At 38.3% G+C, this 12776-nt stretch overlaps 1 protein-coding gene across 8 annotated transcripts in view; it reads left to right on the top strand.

The window, feature by feature from the left end:
* Positions 1-12776, top strand: part of EBF1 (EBF transcription factor 1) — a 267407-nt gene that overhangs the window by 248629 nt on the left and 6002 nt on the right. For all 8 annotated transcript variants that reach the window (XM_039701549.1, XM_039701548.1, XM_039701547.1 and 5 more), the window contains exons 12-15: positions 7969-8034; positions 8588-8765; positions 10189-10368; positions 12486-12680. In XM_039701549.1, the coding sequence (XP_039557483.1) occupies positions 7969-8034; positions 8588-8765; positions 10189-10368; positions 12486-12680 (619 nt within the window). The remainder of the gene's footprint in view (positions 1-7968; positions 8035-8587; positions 8766-10188; positions 10369-12485; positions 12681-12776) is intronic.

Genomic DNA, 12776 nt, shown 5'->3' with positions numbered 1-12776 from the left:
GCCATGCATTACCAAGGATATTTCTCTATAGATTTAAATGCAGCCAAGTGAATTAAGCCACCCAATACAGTCTAGTTTGACCTAATGTGAGATCAATTAAAGGTGTTAGGACTTGACCTGAGTTTGGAAAGTCTTTGTGTATACAAATCATATAAATAGATATCAGCCTGTCCATTTGCCAAGGAAAGTTTTTCACTCCTACAAATACACAATTTGTTGTCTGCATTGTGCTATACACAAAGTCACAAGCCACAGGTAATCTTTTTTTAATCCCCAATATTCCAGGGAATTTTTCTAATGGACACAATAATATGATCCACAGAATAATCTGTGCAGTATCTTTGAATGACAGTGCAGAATTCAGTGTCTCTTAATTTTTTCCAAATTCTTTAAAAGTTTACCTAAGTCCAGACCCTTCAAATTATTCAAAACCTTCTTCCATAAGGGAATGTTGACAATTTCCCAAAAAGATATGTGTACAAAATAGTCAGGAGAAGATTTTGAGCAATAATTTTCTTTTTCCCTTTATTTTTTACCAGGAAATAGGAATGTTAATACCAACAAGAGAAAGAACTATCAGAAAATCTTACATATACAAAACCAAAAAAAAGCCCCCAAACCTAAAACTCCTTAATCTCAATAATGAACATCTGCTTTAAAATACTATAGATGCTGATGCAAATAGTTTGGAGTAAATTTTCAAAAAATAAGTGTCTGAGGTTCCTATCCAAAATTGCCCTGAGGCTGATTGTAGTGGAGGGGCATTAGGAAAAATTACGAGGAAAAATGTGCTTTTAGGTCATTGTGGCAAACTTTTGAGGTCAGATAAAAGAAAAGAGTCTGATGTTGTAATTTGTTTGCTCATATGATAAATCAGGAATAATTTTTTTGCAGCCTAGATAGAGGGGAATAGTGTGAGTCACTGTAACCTGGTGGGATGGAGGGATTTCCATAAAGGAAGTTGGCAAAGGATTTTTTGTTAGTCACTAAATTATGTGGACTTACCCATTTGTGCATCTAATTAGATTGTCTTTGGGTGATTCACCGGATATGACAAACTGACCCTAGCATGAATGATGGGATGGCATAAAAGGAGTGTATGCAGGAGAACTGGTCTTTCCATGCTAAAAATCCCTCAGGTTTTTGTAGAGCTGTAAAATGTGATTCCTCTCCTGATCTAGCTGTTCCAGATGAGGGGATGTGTCATTAGACCCTGACACTGTGAGCCTGGAGGACAATCTGTGGGAAATGCTGTAGGGGAGGCCACAGAATTGCCCCATGTTGGCTCCTGAAGGGATGTGTTTGTGAGTCCCAAACACCAGTGACACCTGGCAGCTCTCAGCTGCTGTGATGCAGGTTGGGAACAGACACAAGGGTGCAATGCAGTGATATCCCCCAGCCCTGCACTGGCTGCATGAAGGGTAGGTTGGCCTCATGAGGTAAAATCTGACAGCTCTGAAGGGTTCCTGCATGTGGCTGTAAATGCCTTTTCCTGGTAAACAGAGGGGTTGGGGGCAAATCATGCTAGGAACTTAGGAGGAGCAAAGTTCTCCAGCTATCAGAGGGACTTGGATGTGAGTCATGACATCACTGTTGTCTCCAAAGTTCCTAAAGAAGATAATTTAAGTCCCCGCAGAGTGATTTTAATTCTGCATATCTCTTCTCCCTTTATTTAGAGACCTAACATTAGCAGACAAGTCCCGAGCTTTTAGCAACAAAACCCTCCAAATTACTTGCCAGATGCTTCAGTTGGTAATATGGTGGGAGCATCCAAACTCTCAAATGGCAATTTACTCAAAGAGTTATTCCAAACCAACCAGATTAATGGTGGTTTATTCCATGCCACCCTGTATCTTGATGAAAAACACATCTGTGTTAGCTACTAATTCTGTTGTTGTTATGTGCCCATCATTTATGGAAATGGGACCACCAGCATGAGTGGTGTGGACTAAAAAAGGAGGCTGATAATTTTTTTAGTGTTTAACTGCACCATATTTCAAGGAGGTTAATAGGCGTAAGACGGGAAACTTGCAAGGACAGACTTCCAGGTGATCATCATAATTTTGTTCCTTCTTTTGTCAGCAGTATTTGCAAAGAAGACTGTTTGGACAGGGTGTGTTTCCCCCGTATGCATTTATCACCTTTGTGGTTAAGAGGAGTTTTAATCATCGATTCTCAATGTTTATGGCTAAATGCCTGCTCCCATTTGCACTTCAGCATTTGTTCTTTCTGCTGCCTCATAGAGGCTTCCTATATTTTATTTATAAGCTTGGCTCATTGTGGAGCAGGTGGTAAGGTTATGCATGACTGTTTTTAGTGCTGTACATTTAGACTGTGATTTTCAGTTTGGGTGGAGGCTGATGAGACTACAGTGGCTTGGAAAGACCAAGGTTCTAGTTCCCACTGTAGACATGTTTTCTGGGAAGCTGCCATTGAAATCAGTGGCAGGAATTCAGTGCACTTCCATCCTGTAGGCAATGGTAAGCTAAAGTTTTTTTTGCCCCTCAAGTGAGATACATGGTCTTTCACTCCCATTTTGCCTTCTTGTCTTTGTGGTATCTATATGATGTTTACTTCTTTGGTGTGATTCAGTCATAATATATGGAAACCATTCAGTTGCTTGTTTGTTGGAAAAGTTTTCAGCTTGGTGTGAGTACAAATACCTTTTTAGAGAAATGGCCCTGTTATTTTATACTTCCCATTAGGCTGGCACAGTTCCCTCAGTCTTACAGTAAATGGAGGAACTTTACATTTTGAATGGCTTTTATGAGTCTTTATAAAGCTATAATTGCTGAAAATGATACAATAATGCAGTGCTCACTGTTGGTGGGGAGAGGTGGGAGGTTCTGGACAGGCTGAAGCTCTTGTGTACCAAGCCCAATGTCTGGCATTTTAGATCTTTGTCATTCTTGTAAATGTCTCTCTTGGTTTTGCCTTTAAATTTGAAAGAGTTGTTCACAATTTTATCTTTTAAAAGACACAAACTTCAAGTGTAAGTTTAAAACTTACTTCTAACCCATGTCCTTAACTATCACATTTATTGTTTCACCAACTGAAAACCAAAGGGAAAGTTTGAGCACAAATTACTGTGATTTTGACTAGAAATTTCAGAATGTGACCTTTCCAAGGTGAAGAAGTGAACTGGAGTCTGATGCTGAGCATTTTGAGTCTGCAGAGGAGTTTTTTTCTTGCAAGTAGCCATGAGAGTAGGAAGTTAGAAGGCAGAGGCAGGAGGTCAGACATAAGAGTCAAGGAAGTATGAATGACATCATCATCCCTAAGTACCCTCTCAGAAGATGAATGAGCTCTCTCTTGTATTACAATGCTAAAGAGCATTAGAAGGTGATATGATATCCAGACAACACATAAGATAAATGCCTCAGAGGATGCTGGAACAGCTTCCCCCCCACGCCCTCCATGAGTTCATAAATCCTTTGGTGGTCTCAATAATACAATATGTGGCTGGTGAGTGTTATATATTGTGGTCAGCTTCTTCTTGACAAAATTCATTTTGGTTTAATGAGTACCTTGAACATTATCTAATTTAGTTACTTAAGCTGAACAACTCAGTGTAACTCTAGATAGCCTTTATCTCACCAGACTCACAGCCCTTTTGGGACACAGAGTGGATTTTTTTTTTCAAGAGTTTCTGAATAAAAAGTAAGCAGATGTTACAAGAAGAAATACCCTGTCTCTTTTCAAACTAACAAAAATGTGCTTGTCGTGATAAGTCTTGACACAAAGTGTTTTCATCTTGATAAAACTTGAAATGCAAGTTTCATGTTCTTAATGAAATCCTTCTGAAGGGAATGCAGGCTTCCAACAAAATATGCAGAGGTGCAGGAGTGTTCAAGGTACGTTCAGTCAGAAGTGGATTCAGTTTGAATTTCTGTCTTTGTGCTTCAAAAGCACAGTTACTCCAGTATGATTTATAATATTTTTGTCTACAGTAGTTTGGGGATATGCAAAGCTGCAGTGGAATTTACTGCTCAGCCCCTCTTTTGGGTATGTAGACACCTCTTGGCATCTTCAGCAGGAAGATTTGATCAAAATATTTAATTGTGAGCCTGTTTCAAAAATTAAAAAGTAAAATTCTCTCAGTAGAAAATCAGCTTCAGTTTGGAGTAAAAACGGACTATGAATTTTTGGTGTACAGATTCATGGAGTGCAGAGTTCTGATGTATCATATTTAATTACTAAAATAATTTTTCCTTTTCTCAGTATTTGCTCCTTTGTGATTTTTGGAGAAATAAAATTATTCTCATTTGAAATGCAAAAAAAGAAGAGCCTCACTTAGGTCTAGCTAAATGCTGCTAAGCCCTTGATTCTAAACCAAAAGCTGTCAGACTTTTAGCAGTAATAGAAAAGTGGATCTTCCTTGACAAATGCCCCCATAAATTAGACATTAGCTTTAGTCAAACTCTGTCTCTCTCAGGAAATATTTCCACTTGCATATTCAATTGGAAGGACCTTACATGCTGCCCACTTACTGCTACGAAAATCTAGGCTTTGGAGATGAAGGCAAAAGAAAAATTTCTGTGAGCAAAAGAATATCTGGAATAACAGACCTTGAACTTATACAGAGATTAGGCTTTGGAGATGAAGGCAAAGAAAAATTTCTGTGAGCAAAAGAATATCTGGAATAACAGACCTTGAATTTTATGCAGAGATTTCTTTTTATAGAATGTGAATTTCACTCACTTTTTGCTCTGTCTGTCTGCTGCTCTGTCCACCCTTCTATCTGTTTATCTGTTACCATCTCAGTGGTAACGAGCAGTATCAATTGGATTTTAAAAGACATAGATCTCTTATACTAGCTGTCCTTTTATATAATACCTTTTACAAATTTAATCAATGCATTTTAATATACAATATAGTTTAAGTGCAATATACGATAAATATTCAAGCTTCATCTTAAACATGCTCTAGCCTTTAAATTGTTAAAACTGCAGTGCCCTTTCAATCTACTTACATAATGTCATAAAATATACATTTCAAGGTAAATGAAGTCAGCTACTTCAATTTAGTCCCTCAAACTGGTAGTAAATGAGAGGTTAACACTATGGTGCCAAACCCATTATTGAGTAAATTTAGCACCTTGGACAGCTCTGTAAAATCTTTATTGCTTTCCTGACCTGCTCGTCATGTTCTGTCTATGTGTTCAGTGGCTCTCAGCTCTGATTGAAAGGCAATATATTAGATCCCGAACACAAACATGCTCGGGGGCTGCTTCACTGTGAGCGTAATGACACGGAGGTGAGAACAATTTTCTGGTCACCGCAATCCAAGCACCTTGCAAGGTCTGCTGCTCTAACTCATAGAGGACTTCGGGGGCTCCTTTGTATGTGGAGCAGCTTCTATTGCAATTTAGGCAGAGCTGCAAAAGGTTTAAGATGCATTCAGAAAACAAGAAGTTAATATCTTGAGCCTGTCTTTAGCAGCATTTTGTTGTGTGTTTTTAAAGCTGGTTTGTGTCTATAAAAAGTACCATCAGCTCTGGAATAGAAGATACCACTATTTTACACAGGAGGGTTTTTCTGTAACATCTACTTTGTATGATCTGAAAATGTCATAAACAAGAAATGCTTTTCTTGTGTGAAAATATTGTTAGAAAAAGTATGAAACTCAAATTTACAGACTCTGAAAATGTTGGGAAAAAATATAATCATTGACTAGCTAAGAAAATTGAATGCTGCTTGTCAAGAATGTTTCAATAAACCATCATGACAATTAGTTTTATTTACATGCAGTATGATATGGCATCAAAGAACTTGCAGTGTTTAAGAACTGAAATATATTTGATATGAGGGAGAGCAGCTGTAAGATTCTATGTAATTACCTCATTTTTTAACACGGATTTCAATCTCCTTTTAGATGCACTCTAAGGTTTTTAGCTCAGCATTATATAAATAACTATGATTAGTCAGGTAGAGCAGAAATGACTATTTAAACTTTCTTTTTTTTTAGTAATTTGGCATAATGACAGCTTAGGCTAACAATATACCAAAGCAGTTTGCGGCCTCTGTATCACATTCTAATTTTCCATCAGTGAAATATGTACTGCAAACAGTTTCTACTGAAGTGAAATAAATCCTGATTTGCAAAGTCAAACACCTGTGCAGTAATTTTCTATCTAAAATCATGGACTGAAAAAAGAGAACATTTTTTCAGTAATGTCTCTTCTCTTCTCTAGTTTGTATCTTCAGTATGAGGCAAAAAGGGCACCTCAGTGTTGTGAGGAATGAGGATTGTTTGTACCTGGATGCTGTTTGTGTCTGTCTGTCTGTGATTATACTGCTCATTGCTGTGGTCAAAAAACAAGAATAAACCAACCCAAACCAACAATTGCAGCACAAAACCAACCCCAATCTTTAAAATCAAGCAAACAAATAAAACAAACAAAACCCACCAACAGAAAAAGGCTGTAGCAACTTAACTCCTCAGAATCTGTTTCATGTGTAGTGATTTAAAAATCCATCAATTATGTATTACATCTCACTTCATATGTGGAAAATAATTTAAATGTGTGTTCTGAGACAGGGGTGTGTGCAGCAGAAGGCAAACCTAAATGTTTACTGGGAGAACAAAAATCCTCCATCTCATTTTTGAATTTAGGACATTATATATGTCATAAGTAGTTACTGCAGTATGACAACTATTTTATGTTATATTATAGAGAATTTAAAATTGAAAAAAATGCTAATATGCATCTAAAAGCTTGTCATTTGAAGAGTTGTTCAAGGATTTTTGAAGAGGTTATGGTGACAGCAAAATGAACGCAATTATATCTCTATTTTCTGATCAGAGTCTACAGTATATGAAAATTGAGCATTACTGTTTCTTTTTGGTATAAAATATGGCTATTGTGTAAAATATTTTAAGTTTAAAAGTTGAACTTTGTAGAAAACTGCAAAATGCTTAGAACTGGTGCTATTTTTGTAAGCTGCTTGCAGAAATATGCCACGGTGAATAGCATCATGTTAGAATATTAGAGCAGTACTTAAGGGCTGGGAACTACAAAAATACATTGTTTTACTCAAAGGATGTTCTTGACCAGTTTTGATCAGGCTTTTGGGAATCTGCTTTGAAAGATGCCATGAAATAATAAGGGAAAAAAATTCTTCTGGGTTAATTCTGCAATACATTTTTAGCTTCTCTATCAGGTTTATAATTAGGATGCTGTAAAATATAAGAACACAGGAAATGATATTGTTACTTGAATACCAGTAGAAAATACTCCAAGAGATATTAAATGAAAAGAAGCAAATAAGAAAATGGAGGAAAAAACAATTGCCCAAAATGGAGAAATGAATCTCAGACTGTTTTAAAGTCTGCTGTCCATGCAAGGAATATTTCCAGGAAACACTGCATGGTCCTGGGCTGTTCTCTCACACACTGCTTGTGTTTTCCTCTTGGGCATCATTCCATGCATGTGGATCCTGCCCTGACCCCTGGTACCAGGACACAAAGTAGAGAAGCCAAAGGGTTACATTACAGTAGCACAGCACTGATTGGGTATCTTCTGAATGTGGCCTGCTGGGTAAGGTCACCATTCCTGCAGCATGCAATTAAGAATAAAATAAACACATTGAAGGGATTCATAACATTCTCTGAATGACATTGATTGCAGTAATCTAGTAAATGACCTCGGGATTGTATTCTGCAATAAACCCATGAGTGGTTTATAGTGCAGATGGTAGAGACAATTGAGTGATGTATTTTATTTTGCAGCACCAATGATTCTCACCTTTTGACTTGATTAAGCGTGTGTGTGAATAGGATGAACCAGTGATTTAACACCATTCAGTGGTTGCTGAGAGTTGTTACAATTAAGGTTTACCTGTTGGGAGGAAAAAAGAAAAAAAAAACCCACTACAAAACACGGTGCACCTAATAGAAGAGAATATTTGTTTTCCCCACAAGGAGTTTATTGAACTCAGCAGAATGCTTCTGTTTTTATATTGACAGGAAGTAATACTTAAGAGGGCTGCTGATTTAGTAGAAGCACTCTATGGTATGCCACATAATAACCAGGTAAATGCATTCTACTTCAGCAATTCTATATCACGGCTATTTCTTAGATGTATAGATAGATCAGGGCTAAAGGGAGACAAGAATAAATGTACAGGGTGATGCCATATCTAGAGTGGGGTTTAGTTTGCTTGTTTTCTTTTTTAAAGGGTGTGAATTTAGTGTTTGTAAAAACACCATGGAGGCATCTGCCCACTTTCACCAGATCCTATATAATATGAGAAATGTTGTACATTATGCATTGCCACCAGTAACTTCTCCCTCTTCCCCTAAAGAGAGCTCTAAGGTGGAGCAAGTCCAGGCTCCATCCTGCCAGTTGGTCTTTTTTGTACAAAGTGTGGCCACTGGGACTGAGACTTCCAACTCTCTTACCACAGATGTCAGGATTTAACAGGGAGATCCTGTAAGCATAAGCTCTCTGTCAGCCAGCTGGTTTAGAAAGAAAAGCATCTCCTTTTAGCCTTTGGACAGGGAAATGTTTCATTTGAGTCTGTAAGAAGACGTTTGTCAGAGTCTCTTTGGTAACTCTTCCATGTTTTTTGTCCTTATCCTGCAGGAGATAATCCTGAAAAGAGCTGCAGACATTGCTGAAGCGCTCTACAGCGTCCCCCGCAACCACAACCAGCTCCCCGCCCTCGCCAACACCTCCGTCCACGCGGGAATGATGGGCGTGAATTCCTTCAGCGGCCAGCTCGCTGTCAATGTCTCTGAAGCCTCCCAAGCCACCAACCAGGGTCAGCAGAAGCCTCACCTTCCTCTCCCTGTGGATCTTTTCTGAGAGAAGTCAGGGAGACGGGCAGGGCAGCGGCAGGGGGGGCTCAGGACTGGGAGCAGGGCTGGGCAGCCCATGCCAGGCCCTTGGAATGGCACAGGATGGGGCTGCCCTAACGGGAAAAGCACTTCTGCGTGTCTCTAAATGGCTTTCCATTCTGCCCAGAGTAGCACTTGCATTTGTGTTTAAATCCCACTAATTTTAATCAGCTTCTAGCATGTACTTAATGTTAAGTACTGCTTATATATTTTCCTGAGTATGGATAATCTCTCAGTCTGGGCCTTGTGTAGTACTTCTTTATAACATGAAGTTATCCCTTGAATGTTTATCTATTTAATTTGGGTTTGTTTTGCAAGAGATAGAGTATTGGAACTGTGTTTTTTTCAGTTTGAGACTTCCATAAACTTTACAACTAGCAAAGCATACAAATATTTAAAAATACATTTTCAGAGTTTTTCCAATTTTTAAAATAAAGTGTTTTTCACTTTGTATAAAATCAGTATTGGTTTAAAATAAAAGTTACAAATAAAAAATAGGTGAAGAACATTTTTGTAGAAGCCCTTTGCCTTTTGCCCTCTTCTTTGCTCAGCTCTATATATTATCCAACTTAAAAATACATTTGAAAATTAAATATGTTAGGATGAGGCTCCTTCTAGAAGAGCAGAAACAAAATTTTTTGCATTACAATAAAAAAATACAAAATTATTTTTAGATTTAAATATTTTATGCTGTGTGTTAGGAAGAAAAATTGGCAATTTTTCTTCTAGGAGTAGAGATGCATATTTTGTATTTCTGTGGCTTCTAGAAAAAAATCTTTCCTTGTGAACATTTGGATATGAGTTTCTTAAAATGTCATTTCCGGAATTAGGCAGAGATTCAAATTTTAACTTGCTGTCAAATGTGATGCTCATTTCCCACCAACATAATGGTGAGACCAAGACAAAAAGACAAAGGATATCCCACAAGCTGGAGAAATACACTCCATTTCCTGAAGTGTGCAGTGAGCATCTGAGGTGTGTTAAATGACAGTGACATCAGAAAAGAGTTAACAACAATCAGGTGCTTTTAACATACCTTGAGTGGGTCTGGACTCCTGACTGAAAATGTAGGTCATGTTTACTCCATTTCCTACAAGCAGCCCTTTCAGAGCGAGTGTTCCTCCAACACCCCGAGCTGATCTTTGCTCCAGGGCATCCCTGGCTTGCCCGGGGAGCTCTGCAGGCTCCAGCAGCCACCCGGGCAGGGAGTGCTCCCAGTTTGGGTGCCTGGTGGTGCTGGGGGTCAGTCCTTGCCCTCCCTGGCTGGACTGAGCTCCCCCTTGGTTTGTGCAGGAAGCTGTTGTGGGGCTAACTCCAATTTCTGCCTGTGTTCCCTCCCCACACAAGGTTTCACTCGCAACTCCAGCAGTGTGTCACCTCATGGCTACGTGCCAAGCACCACCCCGCAGCAGACAAACTACAACTCTGTCACAACAAGCATGAATGGCTATGGCAATGCTGGAATGTCAAATTTAGGCGGATCTCCAACCTTCCTGAATGGATCTGCTGCCAATTCTCCCTATGCCAGTGAGTATTTTATGTCTTTTCTCTATTTTGCACATTTTCATTAGAAGGGGGCAGTAGATTTTCTCTGATGCTCAATATTTATTTTCTATTTTGAGCACTTGAAATAGAACTTATTTTTTTCTCTACTTTTCAAGGCACTGATTTTTGATCCATTTTGAAGACCTTAGTGTTGCCAGAAATTCTCCTCTGTGTTTTCATATTACTATTATTAATTATTATTATTATTTTTTTTATTTGGGAGGCTTAAAAGAGCTTACAAAGAGTAATCTCTCATTATTTAGTCTGATAGTTTCTTAACATACCTTACACTCTAAAAAGAAACACTATCCTCAGCTTCTGAGCAAATAATATGTTTATAACCTTTATAAAGATTATGAATTACTACTGGGCCTCAGCTTGATTGTTTATATTCCACTTGCTTTTAAAGTAATATTACTTTGACTTCACTGAGTCAGTAAAATGTGACAAAGCCTCTAAGATTTTGTGTTTTAGTGTCAGTACAGTGAATGCCACAAAAATGTGAGTCATACAAATCATACGTCCCATGGCGTGAAGAGCTTATGGTCTACAGTCCCAGTCATGGAAATATTTATGTGCAGGACTAACTTTCTGCATTTTGATATTAAAGGTTTAGTAAGCTGTTTAAATATAAATACATTTCTATTGGTAAAGTGAAGCTCTTCTGCAGCTGAGCTCAGTAGTCCCTGGTCACATGAGAAATTGAATGAGCAGAACCTGCCCAATTCCTCTGACATTGCTCATGAGGCATAAAGGATTCCACTGACATCTGTAGGAAGCTGACAGCAGAATCAGGATGGAAGGTCTGGACATATAAACAGATTTATAGCATGGACAGGACAAACTGACTGCTGAAGGTACCAAGGTTTACACAGCAAATCTGAAGTTAATGGTGTAACAGCAGCAATGAAATATTTTGATTTGCATCAGAATAAAAAAGGGGATAGGAACTCTGAATAAAATAATTAACTCCAAGGCTTCTTCTCTGCTGCAAATTTAGAACAAATTATTTACCCACATAACTAGTACTTATAACCTGGGAATTGCTAACCAGTGATTATTTTTGTACTCTAATAATAATGTAACATGTAATGTTACAAAGTACCTTACTTATTAAGTTGGATTTACTGTCACAGAATCTGCACACTCTGAATTCATAATATAACATGATTGATGAGACATCTCCTTTTGGAAGCAGATGCCAGTAATGCATTTAAAATACTGTGGCAGTGTATTATTTCATATTTATGAACGGAGCCCTCTTTAGAATAGCACTTCACTTCCTAGCCCTGGATCTCTATTCTATTTATATTTTGGGAGGTTTTCTTGGTTGATCTGTCATTCTGCTAATGTCTAATCCATTGAATCAGAAAATGCTTCAATCATGACCTGAAAATTAAAAGGTGGCATTCTTAATTAAATCAATAAACTAATTGCTGTATAGTAGCAATTCAATTTAGGTGCTTTGATTGCTCTCCCTTAGCAAGTACTTCCAGACACAGAGTGACTTCAGACTAAGATTGTATCTGTCAGACTGTGAAACTTTGAACATTTAATTTCCATTAATTGATTTCCTCAGTGTTAACAAATATGATATCAGATTCTCAAATAAGAACTTAAATAGGGTGATTTTTATCTACATAAATGCAAATAAAATAATAATTCAAAGCCCAGATGATCAGAATTTTACTCTATAATATGTAATTATTCACAGCCCACTTGTGTATCTAAGCAGTTTCTAAACAGGACAAAGGATGGAAATATGGGATGTCACTTTGGGTCCTTTTTTTTGTTGTTGTTGTTGGATAAGAGGAGAAACCAGCAGTGCCTTCTGAATATTAAAGTAGTTAGCTTTATTTTCATGAAAAGAAATTTGTTTGAAAGCTTGATGGTAAATACATGAAAAAAGATATTTGTTGTACTTTATAGGATATCTGTTTTTAAAGACTGAACTTCCCACATAGCACATTTGCATTTTGAACACTCAGTTCAGCCCTAAAAAAATCGACAGCATCCAGGAATGAGAATTCTCTTGTTTGTGCAACCTGTTATTATTGAGTACTAAGGAATGCCTTTCTGGGGGTCTTTCTTCCCTGCAGTTGTGCCATCAAGTCCGACGATGGCCTCCTCCACGAGCCTCCCCTCCAACTGTAGCAGCTCCTCTGGGATTTTCTCCTTCTCACCAGCCAACATGGTCTCAGCGGTGAAACAGAAGAGTGCATTCGCGCCCGTCGTGAGACCCCAAACCTCCCCCCCTCCCACCTGCACCAGCACCAATGGCAATAGCCTGCAAGGTAGGTGGAACCCAGCTGCACAGGAGCTGCCTGCCTCCCAGCTGCCCCAGGGGAGCCGAGGCAATGGGGGATCCCTGGTGGGCTCTGTCCTAAAGT

This window comes from Passer montanus, unplaced genomic scaffold (genome assembly GCF_014805655.1).
Source record: "Passer montanus isolate IOZ18808 unplaced genomic scaffold, ASM1480565v1 scaffold15, whole genome shotgun sequence".
Lineage (NCBI taxonomy): Eukaryota > Metazoa > Chordata > Aves > Passeriformes > Passeridae > Passer > Passer montanus.
The sequence above is the reverse complement of the archived record's forward strand: the minus strand, read 5'-3'. Positions and strand labels throughout refer to the sequence as shown.